The sequence below is a fragment of the Stegodyphus dumicola genome, chromosome 1, assembly GCF_044657685.1.
Source record: "Stegodyphus dumicola isolate Sdum_Otavi_A_Nest chromosome 1, ASM4465768v1".
Classification (NCBI taxonomy): Eukaryota; Metazoa; Arthropoda; class Arachnida; order Araneae; family Eresidae; genus Stegodyphus; species Stegodyphus dumicola.
This window is the reverse complement of record NC_140768.1, coordinates 137,791,684-137,814,477: the sequence shown is the minus strand read 5'-3', so window position 1 is coordinate 137,814,477 and position 22,794 is coordinate 137,791,684. Positions and strand designations below refer to the sequence as shown.

At 32.5% G+C, this 22,794-nt stretch overlaps 1 protein-coding gene across 4 annotated transcripts in view; it reads right to left on the bottom strand.

The window, feature by feature from the left end:
• The window catches only part of Vps39 (vacuolar protein sorting 39), a 150,157-nt gene that overhangs the window by 81,724 nt on the left and 45,639 nt on the right, over window positions 1-22,794 (bottom strand). For 3 of the 4 annotated variants that reach the window (XM_085821308.1, XM_085821303.1, XM_085821295.1), the window contains exons 8-11: window positions 21,348-21,440; window positions 10,106-10,286; window positions 7,815-7,938; window positions 7,588-7,644 (exon numbers count right to left, since the gene is read on the bottom strand). In XM_085821308.1, coding sequence (XP_085677434.1) covers window positions 7,588-7,644; window positions 7,815-7,938; window positions 10,106-10,286; window positions 21,348-21,440 — 455 coding nt within the window. The remainder of the gene's footprint in view (window positions 1-7,587; window positions 7,645-7,814; window positions 7,939-10,105; window positions 10,287-21,347; window positions 21,441-22,794) is intronic. The other variant, XM_085821297.1, reaches the window with a different exon arrangement.

Below are 22,794 nucleotides of genomic sequence, written 5' to 3'. Positions count from 1 at the left end.
CCATTACTTTCGAATAGTGAAAATCATGAAAATAAGAAGTGAGAAATGTGTCAAAAAAAAGATTTTGAGGATCAAAAGTAGAAAATTCATGTAAATTTGTCTTAACTACTTTGTCTAGAAACTCTCCAACCTGCAGCAGAATTTCATCACAATCATCTTGTAAAACACGTTTATTCCGCATTCATACCATTAGAACTATTTTCATTTTGTTCTGGGCTTTTTCTGGACTTTTAACCATCAATCGTGGGTCTATACAAGATGCATTTCGAATAAGAGAATAATTTATTGGACATTTAGACATTAAGTGTTGTACCATTGTTAAGATACATTGTTGATCTTCTTGTTTCAATGCAAAACTTTCAGCTTGTGAAATGTCCTTCTTACAGCATTTATCATTCATTAACTGCTCAGCAATGAATCCCAAATAAACTTTACTTTTATCATTATAACAATTTGGATCATTAAAATTAAATTTATAAAGATTTTCTGCTTTAGTTATTTTTGAATATTCTAGTTTCAAAATTTTAGTGCTGAAGGCAATCATTTACAAGTTTTAAGATATCTTCAGCAAAAAAGGGAATAAGTGGTTTATCACTTTGATAATATTCAAGGAAAGGCAATAATATTTTCGACAGAGAGAGAAAAAAAAATTTAATTTTATAAGAAATGTTTTATCTTTAGTTGCCTCCAAAATATTTTAGAAGGATTTCGATGAATTTTTTTAAAACTTCCCCATTTCAACTTTTTTAATGTACAGTAGCAAGTCATCCCATATTTCAATGGCTCTTTCAACTGCTGGGACATTTTGCAACCATCGGTAAAAGCAGAACTTCACAGGTAGCTTTTTTAAGCCAGATATATTTAAAAAATCTTCATGTCTTGCAGGAGAATCTTTAAAAATCCAATATAAGGAGGATAAGAATGATGGAATGTCCCAGCCAGTGGATGACATCCCATACTTGAAAGCATTGTTAAGAATGTGTAAACTGCATGTCCCTAATGTCAAGCATTGAATGTTATATTCCTTTGTCAAGTCCTGTTGCAATAAATCATAAAATTTCCACTTTACTGCAGGACCATCCATCGATATTTGTAAGAGTTATGACAAGTCTAGTTTTTCAACACATTCATAATATGTGGATAAAATAATTTCACTTGTTGCATGCCCTATAAATGCAGAAGTAAGGTACTGAGTTCTGACCTTATTTTCGTGATGCCAGTACCTCACATGAATATCTAGTTGCTTCTTTTGATTTGTCAGATTAAGAGTCTCATCAAATAGTAATGTAAAAAACTCAGCATTTTTACAATGCTTTAGTAACAAAGTTTTAAAATAAGGGCCAAGACCAAAATAACAGATATAAGCACATTTCTCTTCACCACGTGAAAACTGTTTTGCAATGGAACTATCCGAGAACATTTTAGTAAATAACGGCCCAATATCATCGCACAATTTAAAAGAATAGTGGCTTTTGATGCACTTAAAAGCCCACAATATTTCTGCATCTGTAACTTCAGATTTGAAAAGAAAAGAATTGATTTTATTATTTTCTACACTTATTGATGTTGAATTAGCAGTTACATCTTTTCCTGAAGTAGATAGTTCTTCTAACTTGACAAAATTCATGATACTGTTAGAAGAAACTCTGCAGTTGAGAAGGGAGAGATGTTTTGCACCTAAAAGGGGCAGTACATGCAACGCATTAGTAAAATTAAGTACCGCATATATATGTATATAATGTATGTATATATATATATATATATATATATAATAAGAAATGTATACTGAAAATATACATTTTTTACTATATATATATGTGATGTACCAGCTTTTGTCAGGAATAAATAGATTGTTGAAGAATCATCAATGTAGTCATAGCTTAAATAATCAGACGATAAGTCTTAAAAAACAGGATCCATTTATTATATTTCAGGAGAAAATAGCAGTTACAAAATCAGATATCCGGAGTAAATAAAAAGAATTACTAATCACTTTTTGTATGAAGTTTACTGCATCGTGACATTAAAGAAAAAGCCCCAATATTCCTTTTGCGAGTCATTTTATAGCCTCTGGAAAGGCGGAGCTTCCAAGAAATGACGTCAGCCTCATCAACCAATCCAGTTCGCTTGAAAATCTCCAGAACATTCTAAAACTGTACGTGTAGAAAAGGCGGGAAAAACAACTTGACTACGGGGCTGTGGATTTAATTCCACGTACTTTCAAATAAGAGAACGTCGCAATTAAAAAATGAAAAGAACATACAGTTAGAATTTTAATTGTATTCTTGACTATGGAATTTTATTATTACATATATATATATATATATATATATATATATATATATGGAACATCGAATATCTGGAATGATCTAAAATCCGGACCTCAAAGCCACCACCAACCAATTTTTTAGGGCTTTTTTGGAGGGAAGGGGTATGCTTTACGCATGCGCATTAGATTTTTTTCCTCATCATAAAAAAACATGCTGGAAATCACGATTCTTAATCTCAGTTTGGCACTAAATAAAATATCTCATTATTGAAGAAATAATTATTTTAGCATAAATTTGTGTGATTAGTAACTTGATTCCATAGCTGCATATCTGCTTAACATAATCTCAAACCGAAACATTTGTTAATTTTACACCAACTAATATTTTATATCCGTGATGCCGAAATCGCGAATCATTATTTATTGTATTTTGCTTTCATCACCGCATGTTTATCAACGGATGAGGTTAGTGAACGAGAAAAAATTTTGATTGACAAGTTATTCGGAATTCTCGACACAGCAATTACAGGACTTGAACAATGGAACTTAATAACTGAACAAGAAATTATATGTGTATAGTATTAGTCTAAAGTATTAGCAGAGAAAACAAATCAAACAACTCACATTGAAAGAAATGTTTAATAAAGTAAGCATATAAATATTAAGCTCTTTTCTTTTGTAAATTTTGATACCCTTTAAATCATAAATGCTTCATTATTTCATAAATCACGATTTCATATTTTCAATTTTATAATTTCTACGTGCCATCTTAGTAGATTTAAAATGATCTAATATCCGGAAAAATCTCAAATCTGGGATCGCCGAAGTCCCGACGAGTCCAGACCTCGGACGTTGTACTGTATAAATATATATATCATACTTGCCAACCTATGACACTCAAAAATCAGGAGATTTTTTAAAGAAATCAGGAGATTTTTCACAATGTTAAAAATACTTTTTAAATGATAAAAATATAGTTTCTAAAGATGAATTAACTTTAAATAGTTACTAAGTCTTAAATGCAAGCAAAACAAAAATACCTTAGACATAAAAAACATTTTTATTACTTGCATCGTTAAAAAAAAAAAAAAAAAAAAAAAAAAAAAAGACACTTTAATTAGTTTTCATACAAATGTTATGGACAGTGGCAGATTTTGCTTTCGTTAAGAAAGAAACTTCATAATTTTGTTCATAGCTATTGCCACGTAGGCCTGCTTTCGCTAATAAAAGTTTTTCTAATGTGTCATCACTAATATTAGATCTAAATTTAGTCCTCGTTTTCGCAACAACACTAAAAATCCTCTCACACTCCGCATTACTATGGGGAACTGTCAAGATGGCCAACATAATTCTAGAGAGTTCACTATATTTTAAAATTCCATCAGCACCTTTCAATTTTCCAATTAAACTCCACTGGGTGTCAATCCTAGCTGATTTTATAACTTCATCCAAGTTTTCTAATTGTAAACTGCAAAATTGCGACTGCAGTATATCAGTAGCAACATCAATATCGTCATCTTTCATGACTAAACGAAGTAACACAGGAAATCTGTTCAAAAGTACCTTATATCAGAATAAGATGCATTTGCTAGAGCAGAAACATCAGCAACTTTAGCATGCAAAATCAGTTCATCGTTGACTGGGAATTTATGTAGTATGTAATCACATACTCGACAGAAGTAACTTCTAACATGAAGATAAAACTTATTTTTGTCTTCTTCTGAAAGTTCTTCCACTACTTTTGTAGTTGCAGCTCCTATTACCAAATCTTCGTCTTTCTTCTGATTTTCTGTTTCACCATAAATCACATCATATATAGAAATACAAGACAAAACACAGACTGGTTTTACAAACTTTGATAAAATGTCTTTAAACAGATCATAAATCATTGATTGCAAAACATGAATTAATGGAATTCTGCTTTGTAGAATTGCGTTAACATCGAATGATGGCAAAATGAATTGTAAAAAAAGCAAAAAGCTTTGTTAAGGTCCGAAGAAAAAAACATAAATATTCGTTCTTCACAAGATAAACTTACAGTAATCGGAAAATGTTTCGTGTGTTGAGCAATTTTTTTTTTATTTTGAGAGAAATTTGTATCAGCTTTACGCTTATATTTTGCAGTATTATTTTGAGAACTGCCAGTTGAATTGCTGAATGATGCAGAAATTATTTTTCTCAAACCTATTTTTAACAATGGAAGTAGTAACTACATCTTCATTTACTTTAGGTACTTTATAACTTTCAATAGAGCCTTTTATCTTAACTCTCGAAGCATTTACTTCTTCTTTAAAAAATGCAAGAAGTGGGTTCCATTGATCGAGGATTCTAGATAAGCATTTCTTTAAAGACGGCCAGCGTGTACACACATGTTTCAAAATTTTCTTATTTCAGTATTATGCAGCTGTTGGAACTGTTTCAATTTTTCCTTTCTTTTAGAACTTCTTTCAAGATAATAATAAATATCAACAATGTGTTCATCCACATTTAATGGTAAAAAAGCTGCCCCTTTTTCAGCTGCCAAATTTAAGAGGTGACAGGTGCACCACATTATCTGCAAATCTGAATTTGCCTTTCTTAAGATGCCTGCAATACCTGTCTTCAAGCCTACCGTTACTGGTGCATTATCGGCACCAAGTGCTAAGCAATTATCCAGAGGGACTGCATTTTCTTTTAAAGTTTTAATAATTAGCTGTGCTATATTAAAGTCTGCCGAATGTCCTTCTAAAGTGGGGACAGAAAGTAAACTGCACTCAATTTCTGAAGACTCTGGATTAAAAAAAGAAACAACAATTGGATACAGTTTTGAATCGGTATTATTGCTTCCATCCGTAGAGAGGCAGAACGGAGCTGTTTTAATGCAATCAATAACTGAAAATTTATTTTTCAAACCCATTTCTTTAACAATTGCACCTGTTTTGGTCCTTGCACTTGAGTATTTCTTAGTGATTTCACTATCGGGAAACATTCTTCTAAATAAAGCTGCAGCGTGATCCGATGCATTCAGTGGCAGGTTGTGCTCCAGAAAAAGGCAGAGAACAGACATTCTGCATTAATCACTTTTTGGTCTTTTGTTTCCGAAGAAAAATTTAATTTTTCGTTTTTTTCAAAACAACTCATGTTGTTCTTGTGTTTTTGTGTACGCACATGTTTAAGAACATCTGCCCTTCCACCATGCGAAATCGAAAAATAGCAACGACAGATGGTACACATCGCAAATTTATTACATTTCCTTGAAGAAATAATGGAAGGAAAGTCAACTGTGTACGATTTTTGAAACGTGCACAAGTATTTTACCTTTCTCGCAGACATAACAAAAGACGATAATTTCTAAAACTATTTCGCAAAGGCACGTGTACTCACACAACTCAGGACAAGATGAACGAAATAACGAATGAACATCCAAATAACGGCCCAATGGCCAAAGAATCTTCTTTGCAACGGCCTTGAGCTTGCTTTGTGCTCATTGGCTAATATATGCCAGATGACACGCAGTGGAGCTCGATGCCCATTGGAGAACTGGAGAACGACGTTTCTGGATACGTATGCTGTCACTCACAAAGCAGAAATTCTCATCTGATTCGCAAGGTTTTATTTTAGATATAATCTAGAGAAAATTCAGTTGCTTTCAGACGTCCAAAATCTTTTTTTTTTTTTTTTTTTTTTTTTTTGTTCATATAACGAAGTATTAAGCCAAGTTCCATAAAAATCATGAGAAATATTAAGAATAAGAAAAAGTCGGGAGAAATATGTTGTAAATCCGGTTGGCGGGAGAGCGGTCGAAAATCAGGAGTCTCCCGCCTAAATCGGGAGAGTTGGCAACTCTGATATATATATATATATAATACGGAATGTATATTTTCAGTTAAATTTCTATCCAATAACTTTAGTAATTCATGAAAGTTAATTTTGCATCTAGTTAATTCAGGAAAATTAGTTTCAATTAGTTGTTTTCAGCTTTAAAAATATTAAAAATTTTTTAATTAGTTAGTTGTTTTCAACTAATAATTGTATCGCCATTAGCAAAAATAATGCATTACTATTAACAACATAGGATTAAACCAAATACTTAATTGTCTATTGAAGCTTCAAAACGTATTTCCGAACTTCACTTTTTCTCGGCTAGCGTTACCAAATTTGCCCTTGGTGACCTAAAATTGAAATGGAGCCAACAGATTTCCCGCGAAATCGATAACAGACCTCTGTAGAAATAAACTCATAATCCCGATATCCCATACATATAGTATGTGCAAAAGAGAATAAACTCCATAGAAGGTGATAAAAAATTAATTTATGGCTTAATTGAAACAAACACAGAAATTAAGCTAAGTAAAACCGTGTAAAAACAAATTGAAATGATGAAACGAAACTTAATTTTCATGTGAATTTTCAGCGCTGACTCTCCCATTCTAGAAATTTCAATTTCTTTTAGACAAAGACCACATTTAAGGATTGCCATCCATCAATATCCAGTCTTTGTAATCAGCTTGATGAAGCCACAGTTTATTGAAAATGCACTTTCCAGGCATCTCGTTCCTATTGGCGTCGGAAGGGTTGTGGCCTTCCAGGTTGGAATTGCTCTAATTTTGGCAAATATTTTCAGAATCCCCCCCCCCTTTTTTTTTTCTCGAGCACCTTCATCATCATTTTAGCCTCTTAAAGAACTTCTGACTTCACGCTTTCGTCACAATCTGCCTAAATTTATGGATAACACCTGTTTTGAAAAATTGGGTGAATAGGCAATCAGACACCAATACTTTCGTTCAGGCAGCTAATTGTTTTTTTTTTTTTTTATCGTTTGCAACGCAAATCGGCCAGCAGATTGATTAAGAGCTGTGCAATTTTAATTCTATATTCATGAGAAATCGCAATTCACACATAGAATGGCAATCATTAGAAATGACAAGAAATGTCAAATGAGCAAAATTAAGGACCGTTTATTCATTTTGGCCAAAATTAAGGACTTTTAAGGACGAAAAATCATTTTTGAAAAAATTAAGGACTTTTAAGGACCGTGCGAACCCTGCCTTCAGTATCAAGAAGAAAAGAGTCTCAGCTATAATTTTCATAGTTCCTATGGAAATTTAAAATTGTATGAGCTGCAATAATCACTTTCTTCTTCGCAAATATGTTTAACAGAAAAAAAATATGAAATATCAAATAAGTAAATGAATAAGTATTCTACCAACTTTTTACTGGCGTTGCAGAGAAAATTACTTTTATTTTATTGTAAAAATAATAAAGCATTTATTTTCAAATAATTCATATATTTTTATATATGCCAATAAGTTAAATTTTTAATAATAAATTTGACTGACCCATGGGTGTACCAATGTTCTTTCTCCTGGTTTCTTCCAATTTTTCCCAGTTTTCCCCTGTCCAGAAAACCAAACCTGACATCAATTCAATTCCCTAAATTTAATTTTCCAGTTTGTTGTTTTGTTAATATTGGATGAGAAACACCTTTTTGTATACCATTTTATTAAAATTAATTTTTATAAAATAATATATTACCTTAGAAATAATTCTTAATAATCTGTATTACCTTTTACTTGTGACAATGATTTTAGCTTTTTGCAAATCAATACTTTGAACATGAATTCGTGGTTCTATAGGACGAATTTCTACCGATGATGGTAATACTGCTACTAAGTATGGCGAGTCATATGCTGAAAATAAATTCATTCAAAAATTACAAATTACAAAAACCTAATATGTAATTAATAACATTTTACATCTGAAAATAACATAAAATTAAGACAATGAATTAGATTCCTTATGTAAATGGGTATTTGTAAGAATAGCAAAATAATGAAAATTAGTATTTTTAACTACATGAAATATTTTAAGAAATTTCATTCAGTTAATAAGTATGTTTTCTTAATTTTTTTCTTAATATTTTTAACCTTCGAATGCACATATTAAAATAATAAAAATCTGCTATGATTAAAACATTTGCAGAGCTGCTACATAGTCAGTAGAACGTTTTTAGAGTTAACGTAATTCTTAAAGTGAAACTTTCCTTCTCATCTGCAAACAGTTGATTACAACAAAGAAATGAGACACAAATCTAAAATAAATTATATATTAACTACTAGCCAGTTAATAACAGCAGAGCTACTATGATTTTAAAAAATGATTCTAGACATTCCAAATAAATTGTAAACCAAATACCACATTATTGGAAATCCCATCCCTGTATTTTCCTTTGCATCTGCACTATACTGAAAAGGAAGAGAAGTGCAACAATATTTAATCCCCAGCAGAAGCCAAAGCTACTTATTGCCAAGGATATCGCACTGATGTTTCTATCATCCTAGTTATCCCTGTGGCTATAACTATGGTAATTGGCATCCTAGTACAGTATTTCAGAGCACGGAATTCTGATGTGGATGTAGCTCTTCAGGACAAGAGCAGCAGCAACAGGAGTCCATTAACTGTGAGATTCATGTCCGGCCCAGCATCTAATATGTAGGAATGAACAACTTGTATTCAAAAGCTTCAAGGCTACCCGCCTAAGGAGAGGTATGCCTTAGTGGAGAACTTTCTATGGGAAACTGGTTTGTATACACGTTACACACAAGGAAAACCACGAAAATGCCCACACAGTCAGCTTGTTAACAGAATTTGAACCTCAGACCGAACCACCAGTGTTCTGCAACCTTACTGCTCGGCCGCTGGTGGGCCACTATTAGAAAGACCGGGTAATGTCCTGCAACAGCAAAAGCTAAGATTCCTCTTGATTTGCCTAGAAGGTTAGTATGGCTTGCTTGCTTCAACCTCCTTGGCAGGCCATATTTATCTTCAACATCTGGATAAAATTAGATTGGTTATCTTTTCAATATGTAGTCTTTGTAGAAGTTATGTTATGACTGAACATAGCCTGGCTAGATACTCTGAATTAAGGGACATATATACCTGGGATTCTTCTCCCAATGGTGTTTCTTATTTGTATTGAACAAGACATTAGCACATAGAAGAAAGGCATCAAATGAGTACAGGTTTAAAAAAAAAAAAAAAAAAAAAAAAAAAAAAAAAAAAAAACTTTCATCATAAATTTATTCACAGAACTTCAGAACTTTTATTTGAGTTATGACATCAAAAAAAAAAAAAAAAAAAAAAAAAAAAAAAAAATTAGTGTGCAAATGCATTCATAAACTCTCTATATAAAAATACACTCACTTTGAGAACTGAGTACATATTTTTGCATATAAATTTACATAGTATTATAAGGAGGCTTCTGTTTATTTCAGAAATTTCAGTTAAGAATATTTAGAGCCAAATGAAATTTAAAATATTCTTTCCATTTACTGAGTTATGGATAAGTTTATCTTTCCTGATTAAATTTGCTGGTATTCTGTGTTTTTCCCTTCTCATTATACTTCTATAGTTAATTAGCATATTATATGCTGCAATATAGAAAATCAAACTACAAATCTTCAAAATATTACAAACAATCTTATATTTTTTTAACAGACGACTATTTTATATTATGCTACATATTCCTAATACTTTACGCTATAATATACTTTTAATACTTTAAAGAACATAAGCTACTTGCCTAAAAAAATTGATTATTTTTTATTATGTGTAAATCTGTAAAACACCTTCACATACTACTTTCAAAAAGAAAAATTTTTTGCTTGTGTAAACTAAAAGTGGCTTTATTAACAAACTACTGTCAGAAAACATCAAACAAATAAAACTATGAATATTCTGTTTCACTGCTTTTCATCAAATACTGATTTTTCTCTAAATTCAAATATTTGATAGTAAAAAATTTTAATGAATTAATTTGTAGTAGTTTAAAATGTTTTTAAATGCATTATACAATACCTAATGCTATTGGAACTTCAGACCACTTAATTGAATATTTCAAAGTAGGATTTCCTTCAGAGTCTATAAGGATAGTTTGTTCATCACTTCCTACAGCTAGCTGGTCATCACCAATGAGAGTTACAAGAGGATCTTGTTGTTTACCTCCAGTTGGAAAAAGGTCTTTAGGTTCTCCAGTTACCTAAATTCAAAAGTTTAAAGGTTTAACTTTTATTTCAATTTTAAAAAATCAGAAACTTCTTTAGCACTTATATTTAAATTCAAAAATCTCTTAAAATGAAAACACATCTAAAAATGTATTAAAAAATGAATATGGACTGAAAATAAGAAACTTTTACAGTCATTTTCAAACTGATGTGATACTTCATTTATTGCAAATAGCTATACACCGCTGACTAAAAATAAAGGTGTACATTGGCAGTCATTAGGCAAAAGGATTTAACTTATTACAAGTGCAAAGGAAGAACTAGCACTAATAGTTACTTTAGTTGCAGCAATTTAAAGCTGGATGAGCCAGTTGTCTTTTTATTCAAAAATACTAGTCATTAACTTCAGATTTACTTTTTCACCTTCTTTCAGTTTATTTAAGATACTCTTTTGGTATTGTTGGGAAATTTGTATTCTCCCTTGCAGCTATACGGTGCTGAAGAGGTGAAAAGCTCAGTGCTGTATAATCCCATAGTAGAAGCCATGTGTGTAATCCAGATGTACCTATCCATGGGAGAATCCTGGTTATCCGAAGCGGCCAGTAGCCATGATTCTCTCCAGTGTGGTGCAACCATGTGAGGCATGAAATCCTGACATGGAAAATAGTTGTCGAAGACTCTTGGACAGCATTTATATGAAGTATCACAAGCAACTGTTGCAATCAAGCACCTGCTGACCTAAATGAACAGCCAAGTAGACTCTATTGACCTAATGTAATAATTTGCACCAGTCAAGTTAATCACTTGTCCTTCATTATATTTTTCCTCACATGTCATAGGTTGACATATCCAGTTTATCTAATTTGTTAAGCTCACGGGAAATAACCATTAAAATCTGTGTTTTACTTATAGCATGTATACTTCTTTGGTAGGCAACCAAATTTTACACTATGCATTACTCTCACCATCACCAAAAACTAAACCAACAGATTATGAAGCTCAGTTTCCCAGATGCTCAGGAAATCCACTGGAGATGTATCTCTAAGTAGTAAGTCAAAAGTCTATGTTCTTTTGTCAAAAACAAGGTAAGCAAAATTACTTTTTTACCTTGGCTTTACTGAAATTGCATGTAACTGATAAAAATGATGAACCTGAATATTCAAACTGAAAAACTGGATAAGGTAACTTTAAAATATGACACTTCCGAGTGAAAATAGTTTTAATCCAATCAGAGCTTTGAGAAGTCTCAAGTAAAACTTTGTATGAAGTATAGATGAAACTGCACAAAATTCATCAGCCTAAAAGTCCCATAACTAACACACAATCAATAAGCCTTATGAAGCAACTTATCTTGAAAAAAAAAAAAAAAAAAAAGAGTGTGAATGAAAAAATATAGGACAACCTAACTTCTTTTTTTGAATTTGTAGATAAACTTCTAAAAATAGGATTTGAAAATCCAGAAGAATTCCTAACTGTTTTGCTACTATGTAGCATATTTGAAAAATTTGAAAATCTTAGAATCATAACATAATCTCAGGATAGATTGCCTAACTTAAATGTGCTAAAAGTTAAGTTACTAAAAGAATCTAAAAGTTGCCAAGTTAAATTGCGGGAAAATAACCAAGTGCAGGATGCAATAGTTACTAAATACCACAATAACACAAAAGAAAGTCCAAGAATGTGAAAACTGCAAACAAAAAGGATGCAAAATGTCAGAATACAGAAATATTAAAAGCAAAAATCCTAACCAATCATCCGCTGAACAGAGTTGTTCTTTCAGTATTTTTTATACAATGCGAGAATTAGGAACACACAATTAACACCTTCATTCAAGAGCAACATGTGCAATGATAGAAGTAAATTTACATTAATAGTTGATATAGAAAGTAAAGTTCCATTAGCAAATAATGAATTTCTACAAGGGAAAACTGAAATTTATGCAAGTATCAATTCAACATAACAAGATATAATACTTAACAATGTATTATATGTGTTCCCCACCAAAAAAAAAAAAAAAAAAAAAAAGAATTTCACTTAACATAGTAACAAGATGTAAATGTACCATTTAATAAAAATAACCATGCCTGACTTAAAAATAAAAGTAAACACACAATCTTACAAGCAACAAAACAATATGGTCTATATGCTGTAAATTAACAGGAAGTAACTGAAGTTTTAAATGTTGTAAAGGATAATGTAAATAAACCTAATAGTAAACTGAAATTGTGGGCTGAAATATGTGGTCACTTAAATCTAGCCGATTTAAAAGCATTTCAGTCTAAAAAGATAGTGCAGAATCTAAAGATTCCAAAATGCAATAATGTAACCCTATTTTGTAAAACTTGAACAAAATGAAAACAAACAAGATTATCATTCTCGAAGAAAACATCCACAGCAAATTGTGATATTTTTAAGCTAGTACACACCAATATTTGTGGTCCCATGAATGTCACATCCTTAGGTGGTATAAAATATATCATAATTTTCATCAAAGAAACATGGAAAATTACTGTTTACACTGTATACAAAAGGTCAGAAGACCTTGAAGCATTCAAAAAGTACAAATTCCAGGCTGAGAAGCAAATTGGAAAACAACTGAAAATACTCGATAGTGATGATGCCCAAGAATTCAAAAGCCATGAATTTAATCAACTCTTAGAAAAGAAGAGAATTACACAACAATTTTCAGTTCAGTATAGACTGCAATCGAACAAAATTGCAGAATGCAACAGTCATGCCCTAGCTGAAATGTCTAGATGTATGCTGTTCACATCAAAATTATCTCAGGGATTAAGAGAAGAAATGGTACCAACAGCAACTTATAAGCAATCGCTGTCTTATTAAAAGCAGATCAAAAATGCTTAAAGAGGTTTGGCATCAAAGAAAGTCTAATCATAGGAAGCAAAGCTTTTGCTTTATCTAATATGAACAGGTAAAACAAATTTCTACCGGGATAAAAAAAAAAAAAAAAAAAAGAAAAGAAAAGAAAAGAAAAGATTCTTATTGGATACTCTGAAGTACAAAAGCATATCATGTACAGAAAATTGGAACTTGTGAAGTAAGATAAAGTCAAGATGTTAGATTTTGGGAACTGCCAGAAACTAAATCAAGCTCAGAAACTTGCTGATGAACAAAAGTTCATCAAATTTATTCCACCCAAAGAAAATTCTGAAACCAACAAAAGTGCCAGATGAAGGGAGAGCAGTTCATAATTCAAGGTCAAAGTTGAGAAGGAGGACCAGGAAGATTTACATTTCTGAAAACAGGAAAGTCGGGCAAACCAAGAAAAGTCTATAAGCAAAAGCAAGCTGATTTAGAAAAGCAGATATGCGAGAATATAAATCATTAATGAAGAACAATACGTGGGAATTAACTGATTTGCCAAAGAATAGAAAAACCATTGGCTGTAAATGTGTATTATGAATAAAGCAAAAGGCAGATGGCACAGTCGATCAGTATAAGGCAGATTCAGCATCGTAGGATACATGCAAAAGTATAGAATAGACTATATGGAAACTTTCTCACCTATAGAACGCTGCAACTCTATATGTACATTGTTCACTTTAGCTGCCAAATATGATCTGAAGATACATTAAATGGATGTTCAAACAGTTTACCTGAATGGAAAAATTGATGAAGAGATTTTCCTGTTCCAAACAGAAAGTTTCGAACTTGTTTGCAAGCTGAAATGAAACTTTGCAAAAACTCAAATTCAAAAACTTAAGATCAGATAACTGCATTTATGTTCAAAAAGGAACTTGATGACTGTATCATAATCAAAATATATGCAGATGATCTGATAATTCTGACTAAAAGCGAACCTCTCAGCATTACATTAAGAAAACTCCCACAAAACTTTCAAAATGAAGGACTTGGGTAAAATAAAAGAGTGTCTACGCATTAACATTCGACAAAATGAAAAATGTATCAATTAGCCAAATTCAGTACATACTAAAGTCTTGGTTAAGTGCGGTATGTAAGAATGTAAGCCCATATCAACACTGTTAGAACCTAATATTAAACTATGCGAATCATAAAATGTCACCAAAGAAAATGAAAGTGCTGACAAAGATAAGTATTAATTCTTAATAGGATCCTTAATTTAATTAGCTGTATCTACATGACCTGATATTCCAAATTCTGTTAGCAGACAGTCAATTTAACAGTAACCCGAAATACTTCCATAGGATTTAAACAAAACGCATACTATAATACCTTACATCTATGTTAAACATGAAAATAACTTATCAGAAAACAAATAAAAATTGTTTATTTGTTTTCTGGATGAAAATATTCAAGACAGGGAATCTTTTAATGGCTATGGTTTCATACTATTAGGAAACCCAATTTCTTGGGAATCATGCACACAAAGATTTGTAGTGCTAACAAGTATAGAAGCAGAATACATAGTGTTAAGTGAAGAACAAGAGAAGCAATGGACTTGTGATTGCTATTAAGAGAGCTTGGTTTTCCAAGAAAGATTATCGAACTAACTGTGTTATATGATGCTAATCAAAGTAAACAACATTTCGTAAAAAATCCAGTTCATCACTCTTGAACAAAACATACTGACACTGAACAAACATATGATACTGATACTTGTTTTCATTACATTCATTGCATATGACCAAAAGGAAAATGAACTAAATATGTGTCTACAGCAGAAATGCTGGCCGATGTTTTCACAGAGAATCTTGGCACAGACAAACATACAAAATGTACGAATTTATTAGGTCTTTAACTAATGAATGCTTTTTTTGTTTGTTTGTTTTGCTTTATTCTCTTTTCAGCCTTGCAAGGAGAGTGCTCAGTAATTTGCATTTTCCCCTGTGGCCACACAGTTCCGAAGAGGTGAAAAGTTCAATGCCATATAAGCCTGCAGTAGAAGCCAAGAAGTACGTTAAGACTGTGTGCCCTTTTCGTGTGCCTATATGGGGTATCTGTCGCCCTAATTATCAATGTGGCTAGTAGCTGTGATTCTCTCTAGCATGGTGCAGTGATCTGATGCATGAAATCCTGACATGGAAAATGGCCACCGGAGACTAAAATGGGAATAGAAGTCTAGCAGAGCATCTCAGACAGCAGATATGAAGTATCACATTGAATCATTGCAGTCAAACACCTGCCAATCGAAATAAAGAGTTAAGTACATTCTATTGACCTAATATAGCAGTTTATGCCAGTCAAGTTAATCATCTGTTCATTTTTCTTCACACCATAAGTCGATATATTTAATCCGTCTGCTTAAGCTCAAGGAAAGCACTCATTAAAATTTATGGTTCACTTACAGCAAATATGCTCCTTCAGTAGCCAATGAAGTTTTACACTATGTATTACTTTTAGCATTTCCAAAAACTAAATCAACAGGAAATATTTCCAAAGTCTATGAATAAGAAGATTTAAGCATATAATTATTTGTCCTTACATGTCCAACTGATTTTTTTGCCAGAATAAATTTCTGTTAATATTTATTTCTCTTAAATGAGTTTTGATTTTAATTTTTTTATCATGATATCTTAAAATTCAAACATAAATTAACAAAAAATTTTAAAAAGGTCATTTTGTGATAAATAGATAAGTGCATCAATAACAACATAAGTCTTTCGCTTACAGTACATTTACTTAGCTTTAGCGTTTGCATAATATCTGGCTGTAACGGAAGTTTTCTGCCAAAAAGCATTCTTAATAAAGGTAGAAAGAAAATGAAAGCAATACTATTAGTGCAGGTAGTAATCACCACCCAAATCTATGATTTTCTGCCAACATTTTGGTAGTTTTTCATAGCCTTTGGCCTAGGAACTTCGCGGTCGCAAGTATAAAAACAGATAAGCCTCATTTCGGAAGTCCTGTACAGAATGGAAGACAGCAGCAGCAGCAAGATGTAGTTGCTGGTGTGAAAAAAGGTAGAAATCCAAAGGAGTCATGTCAGAACTATATGGTACGTGGGGTAAAAGATCCCTTTCTATTCAGTCTGTTCAGAGTCCAGCCGGTGAATGCAGACACATGTGGTCTTGCATTATCTTGATGGAACATTACCTTTTCCCACCAGAACTAAGTTTGACATTTTTCTTTGATAGCTGCTTTAACATGGACAAGCATCTCGCTGTACACCTTACTCTCGAGGGTTTTACCTTTTCCCAGATACTCTTTGTGGATAATACCACGGCAATCCCACCAGATACAAAGCATGATCTTATTGCTAGTCAAGTTGTGCTTTGTGATGCTGCCAACGGGCTCACTGGGTGGAGACCAAACATCTTCTTGGCCTGTGTTTTTGAAATAAATTCACTTTTGATCACAAATTATGAACCAGTCCAGTGTTTTCTCCTTGCTTTGATATTCGTGCAGATCAGTGCAGCCTGGAACGTGTCTGTCCTTATCTGCTTGAGTCAACTCATGCAGCACCCAAAGATTGAATTTGTATGTCAAATTTATTGATGCATAATGTGATTAATGGACATGGTATTAATATCCAACTCATTAGCAAGCTCTTGAGTGATTGCATACATATCATCTTCCACAAGTTCTTGCAGGCAGGCCTCATCAGCATCAGTAGGCCAGTAAGAGCACTCTGCTTCTTTGTCATAGTCCTTGTTTTTGAGCTTTCTTTACTAAACCTTCGCAGTATCATATGAAACAACATTAGTACCTAAAGCTATACACATGATTTAGTGATATTCTGTAGCTGATTTTTTGCAACAGAACTGGAAGTAAATGACGATTCTAATTTAGTAACATGAAAGTTCCATTTGAGGCACATTAATGACAACAATATTTTTTTACAAATTTCACAAAAGTGTTCTAAAGCAAGTCTCTTTCTTTCAAAAGCCAAAAATCGTTTCACAAAATATGGTTAAACATGTCGACGCGAACTGTCTGCATAGTCTGTAATCTGGACATCCATTATCCGGAATGATTTATAATCCGGACCTCAATGCTACAAACTTACGCATGCACATAAAGCCAGTAAAGTATTTACCCATGTGAGCTTCCAATAGTGAAGAAAGTAACAGAAAACATTGTTAAAAATGAAAAAATTTCGATTGATAAATTAGTCAGTATTCTCAACACAGCAATTACAGGACTTGAACAATGGAACTTCATAACTGAACAAGAAATTATGTCTGTTTATAAAATTAAAGAGAAAGTATTAGCACAAAAAAACGAAGCAACTTAAACAACTTATATTGATAGAAATGTTTACTAAAATAAACAAATAAATATTAAGCTTTTTTTTTTTACCAGATTTAAACTGATGATCTACAATCCGGAAAAACCCCTAATTTGGAATCGCCGAAGTCCCAATGAGTCCGGATTACAGACTTTGTACTGTATTGACAGTGGCGGGAAACTTTCGTTAAAATCTGATATTACCAAATTCTGTTTTTGAAGTTTTTGATTAAATATTCTTTGTACTATCAGAATGATAAAATTTAAAAGCTGCATTAAAAATATGCTAATTCAAATGAGTAAACACTAACTTTTAAATTTCATTCCTTTATTTTTCAAACCACACTTAACCCTTAAACACATTGACACTTAACCCTTAAATGCATGAATTTTTATTTTTATTTTATTTTTAAAATTTAAGTCAAAATACATTAGATTGATATCAAATAAAGTAGGAAAAATACTTTAAAAAAATCTAAACTAAGTTTTTATTCCATGGTCACATTATGAAAAAAAAAAAAAAAAAAAAGGCTAAATGTGTAATAACAGTTTTATAATTAAGACACAATAACACGCCGAATAAATACTAATTCAGAAGTCAAACAACAAAAATCAGCATTAATTTGCAAAATTTTCACAGGACTAGTTTCGATGGTTTTACCGAACCATCATCTTCAGCTGCAAAACCGCAAATGAACAAGATAGGAAATAATGTTTAGATAAGATAAGAAAGCCTGGACAAGAATAAGCAAGTGGCGCCATCTGTTGGCGAAACCAGAACTAAAACATAATTTCTCTAAAAGCCGAAGGCAAATTTGGATTGGAATTAGGATCGTTAACTAGAACAGAAAGATTTTTATGAATGTGAAATGCCTCTAGAAAATCCAGTTCTCCAATGGAAGATGTTTTTTGAATAATTTTGGCAGCAGAAAAATTTAAAGTGTGATTTTCGGACCAACAATGTTGAGCAACAGAAGACTTCTGTGTTTCCCTTTTTCTAACATATGCCTCATGTTCTTTGACGCGAAATTTTAAGGCTCTCTTAGTTTGGCCAATGTAAATTAAACCGCACTGGCAAGGAATCCTATAAATACCCCAGGAATTCATATCCGGAATGGGGTCCTTGAGTATAGAAGTTGGAATTTTATTGATGGGAGAGTAAACAACCTGAAAGTTAAATTTCTGCAAAATATGTGCAACTTTATAGCTAATTGATGGAAAGAAGGGAATGACAACAGAATTTTTATAATCTCCTAAAATAAGAGTGTGGCTTTTAGTGTGTTGAGATGAGAATTTTTTAACTGCTTGATTAATAATGTTGGGTGAAAAGCCCCTGTCAATAGCTATTGCTTTTAAATAATTTAGTTCTTCATCAAGGGCTAGTTTGGAGGAGCAAACTTGAAGAGCACGGAAAACATAGGAATAAAATGAAGCTAACTTTTGTTTAGTCGGATGACATGATTTAAAGTATGGTGGAAGGCAAACCGATGAAGGTTTACGGTAAACTGTAGTACTGAAGTTGGATGTGTTACGTGTGACCAGAATGTCGAGAAACGGAAGAGAATTGCAAGTCTCAAGTTCAAAAGTGAACTGAATAGCAGGATCAATAGAATTCATTGTTGAAAGAACTCTATTTAAATCATCTTTATTACCTTCAAACAGGGTAAAAGTATCGTCTACGTAGCGGAACCATGCCGGGAAGTTTAAAGTTTCAAACAATTTTGATTCATAATAATGCATGTAGATATCAGCCAGGATGGGACTGAGGGGGCTTCCCATGGCTAATCCCTCAGTTTGCTTGTAATATTTATTTTGGAAAACAAAATGTGTTTGTCCCTAAAGATCCTTCACCTTCGGACTTATCCAAAATAAAAACTGCGATCAAATCTTCGCAAATCATTTCAAGCAACTTAAAACATTCGCTTATCCCATCTGTTGCGAATTGTGCCAGATTATATGCTCTTCCCAAAATTCATAAAAGTGGTATTCCTTTCCGCCCTATTGTATCAAATTTAGGTACTGCCTCGTATCCATTAGCTAAATATTTAGTTTCTAGATTTTCCACTCTATTAGACAATAACATTTACACCATAAAAAATTCAATAGAGTTTGTAAAAAAGGTTAAAAACATTTCTCCTCGTAATTTACTCATGGTTTCTTTTGATGTAAAATCATTATTCACCAATGTCCCAGTGGAGGGTCCATTAAGATGTCTAGAAACCAGACTTTGCGAATTTCATTTCTCTTGCATCGAAATTGATGAGCTAATTTCTCTCACTCAACTCTGTTTGAAACAAACACATTTTGTTTTCCAAAATAAATATTACAAGCAAACTGAGGGATTAGCCATGGGAAGCCCCCTCAGTCCCATCCTGGCTGATATCTACATGCATTATTATGAATCAAAATTGTTTGAAACTTTAAACTTCCCGGCATGGTTCCGCTACGTAGACGATACTTTTACCCTGTTTGAAGGTAATAAAGATGATTTAAATAGAGTTCTTTCAACAATGAATTCTATTGATCCTGCTATTCAGTTCACTTTTGAACTTGAGACTTGCAATTCTCTTCCGTTTCTCGACATTCTGGTCACACGTAACACATCCAACTTCAGTACTACGGTTTACCGTAAACCTTCCTCGGTTTGCCTTCCACCACACTTCAGATCATGTCATGCGATTAAACAAAAGTTACCTTCATTTTATTCCTATGTTTTCCGTGCTCTTCAAGTTTGCTCCTCCAAACTAGCCCTTGATGAAGAACTAAATTATTTAAAAGCAATAGCTATTGACAGGGGCTTTTCACCCAACATTATTAATCAAGCAGTTAAAAAATTCTCATCTCAACACACTAAAAGCCACACTCTTATTTTAGGAGATTATAAAAATTCTGTTGTCATTCCCTTCTTTCCATCAATTAGCTATAAAGTTGCACATATTTTGCAGAAATTTAACTTTCAGGTTGTTTACTCTCCCATCAATAAAATTCCAACTTCTATACTCAAGGACCCCATTCCGGATATGAATTCCTGGGGTATTTATAGGATTCCTTGCCAGTGCGGTTTAATTTACATTGGCCAAACTAAGAGAGCCTTAAAATTTCGCGTCAAAGAACATGAGGCATACGTTAGAAAAAGGGAAACACAGAAGTCTTCTGTTGCTCAACATTGTTGGTCCGAAAATCACACTTTAAATTTTTCTGCTGCCAAAATTATTCAAAAAACATCTTCCATTGGAGAACTGGATTTTCTAGAGGCATTTCACATTCATAAAAATCTTTCTGTTCTAGTTAACGATCCTAATTCCAATCCAAATTTGCCTTCGGCTTTTAGAGAAATTATGTTTTAGTTCTGGTTTCGCCAACAGATGGCGCCACTTGCTTATTCTTGTCCAGGCTTTCTTATCTTATCTAAACATTATTTCCTATCTTGTTCATTTGCGGTTTTGCAGCTGAAGATGATGGTAAAACCATCGAAACTAGTCCTGTGAAAATTTTGCAAATTAACGCTGATTTTTGTTGTTTGACTTCTGAATTAACTTGTTTTATGTAATAAAATATACCTTAAATTTGCTCAAAAAATTTTTTAACTTTAAATACAACAAACACAAAACCAAAAATTTGAAACACAAATTATATCCACACCTTACACATGAACTCAATAATGACCATTAAACCATTACTGTTGCACTGAAACCTTCAAAACTATATACATAAACAATACATATCCAATTGGTTACACTATGCAGTAAGCTAAAATTTGTGTTTTGATTTGATTTACATCACTACATATTGAGTATGTTGCCAAATGGCAACTACATACATTTAAGGGTTAAATAAAAAATTTAATTAAGAACCCCCAAAAAAATGTTAAGCAATACTACAACAAAAACGTATAAAATAAGTTTAATTATTAAACTTGTTCATACCTTTGTAAGTGAATACTCAGTTTTGTATCCAATGCAAAGTGATTCACCACACCATACAACTGTTTTTGGTATGTCCCGGAGCGTTAAGTCTTTCTAAAATACATCAATAAATATTTAATTAATTTACATAAAATATGACATTTCAATAGTTATCTGAAGCTCTTATGATTGAGCATTTATGAATGTATGTTTGTGTGTAAGTATACATATATGTAAGCATATACACTAATATCATACAAATTAGGAAATATTACTTCAATCTGTGTAAGTGTATCGCACTGAAGCCATACATGCCCAATGTGCACATTATTATTGCATATAGCAGGGATGGCCAACCTGCGGCTCTTTGAAGGATTATTTGTGGCTCTCGATAAATGTACCCGAGTTCCCTTTTCATTTTTAGGTTATTATATTTTTAAAAATTATTATCATTCCATATGTGTTTCAAAATGTCTTCTGAATTACTGACCACAAATATGAAAGATGTTGTAACAAATTTCATTTCCATCCAAGTTAACTCTTTCGCATCGAAAGAGGGCAAAATCTCTTTTTCCCAAACATCTAAAACGCTTGTGTCTACGAATTTCTCCTGGAATTATTATCGTTCCGTATGTGTTTCAAAATGTCTTCTGAATTACTGACCACAAATATGAAAGACGTTGTAACAAATTTCATTTCCGTCCAAGTTAACACTTTCACATTGAGAGAGGGCAAAATCTCTTTTCCCTGAATATCTAAAACGCTTGTGTCTACGAATTTCTCTTGGAATGCTATTCCTTCCCCCTATGACAAATTGAATACTACAGCGCCTAACAATAACCTACTTAAGTAAAGCGAGAGCTTCTTTCATGGATGCTTTCACCCTGTGTGAAGTTCCCCCTTGGGACGTGATTGCAACTTCAGGCATCAAAAGTTAAACATTGACAGTAAACAAAGGAAAGAGAAGGTGCATTAAAATAACAGAACTACTTTTAGTTGCTACAAAAGAATCACTGGCATGTCATTTAACAACACCTGAAAGCTATGAGCAATGCAGTAATGTGATGGGAGAAAGCATTAGGTAGGAATTTAGAAAGGCGTTTGGGGTGTCCAACGGATGTCTGAATGCGACTCCAGACCGATTTTGAATTTGTAAACTTTCATTGCAATGGACAGTTGACTTTGTGCTCTAGAGGAAGCAATTTGTATCACTCTTGCTACGGATATAATTTGTAATCTGGAATTTTTGGTAAGTTAACTATAATTTGTTTCCTAGTATGTAACACGTGTTGCTATTGTTTTAATAACACATAACTTTTATTTTCTAAATTTCTTTATTTATTTCCAGTTCTTTTAAAAATATGACAGAGAATGAAAATAAAAAAATAAAATACGAGCATGAAATAGAAATTTTAATAATGAGTGGGAGGAGAATTTCATTTTTATTGAAAATAATGGAAAAGCATTA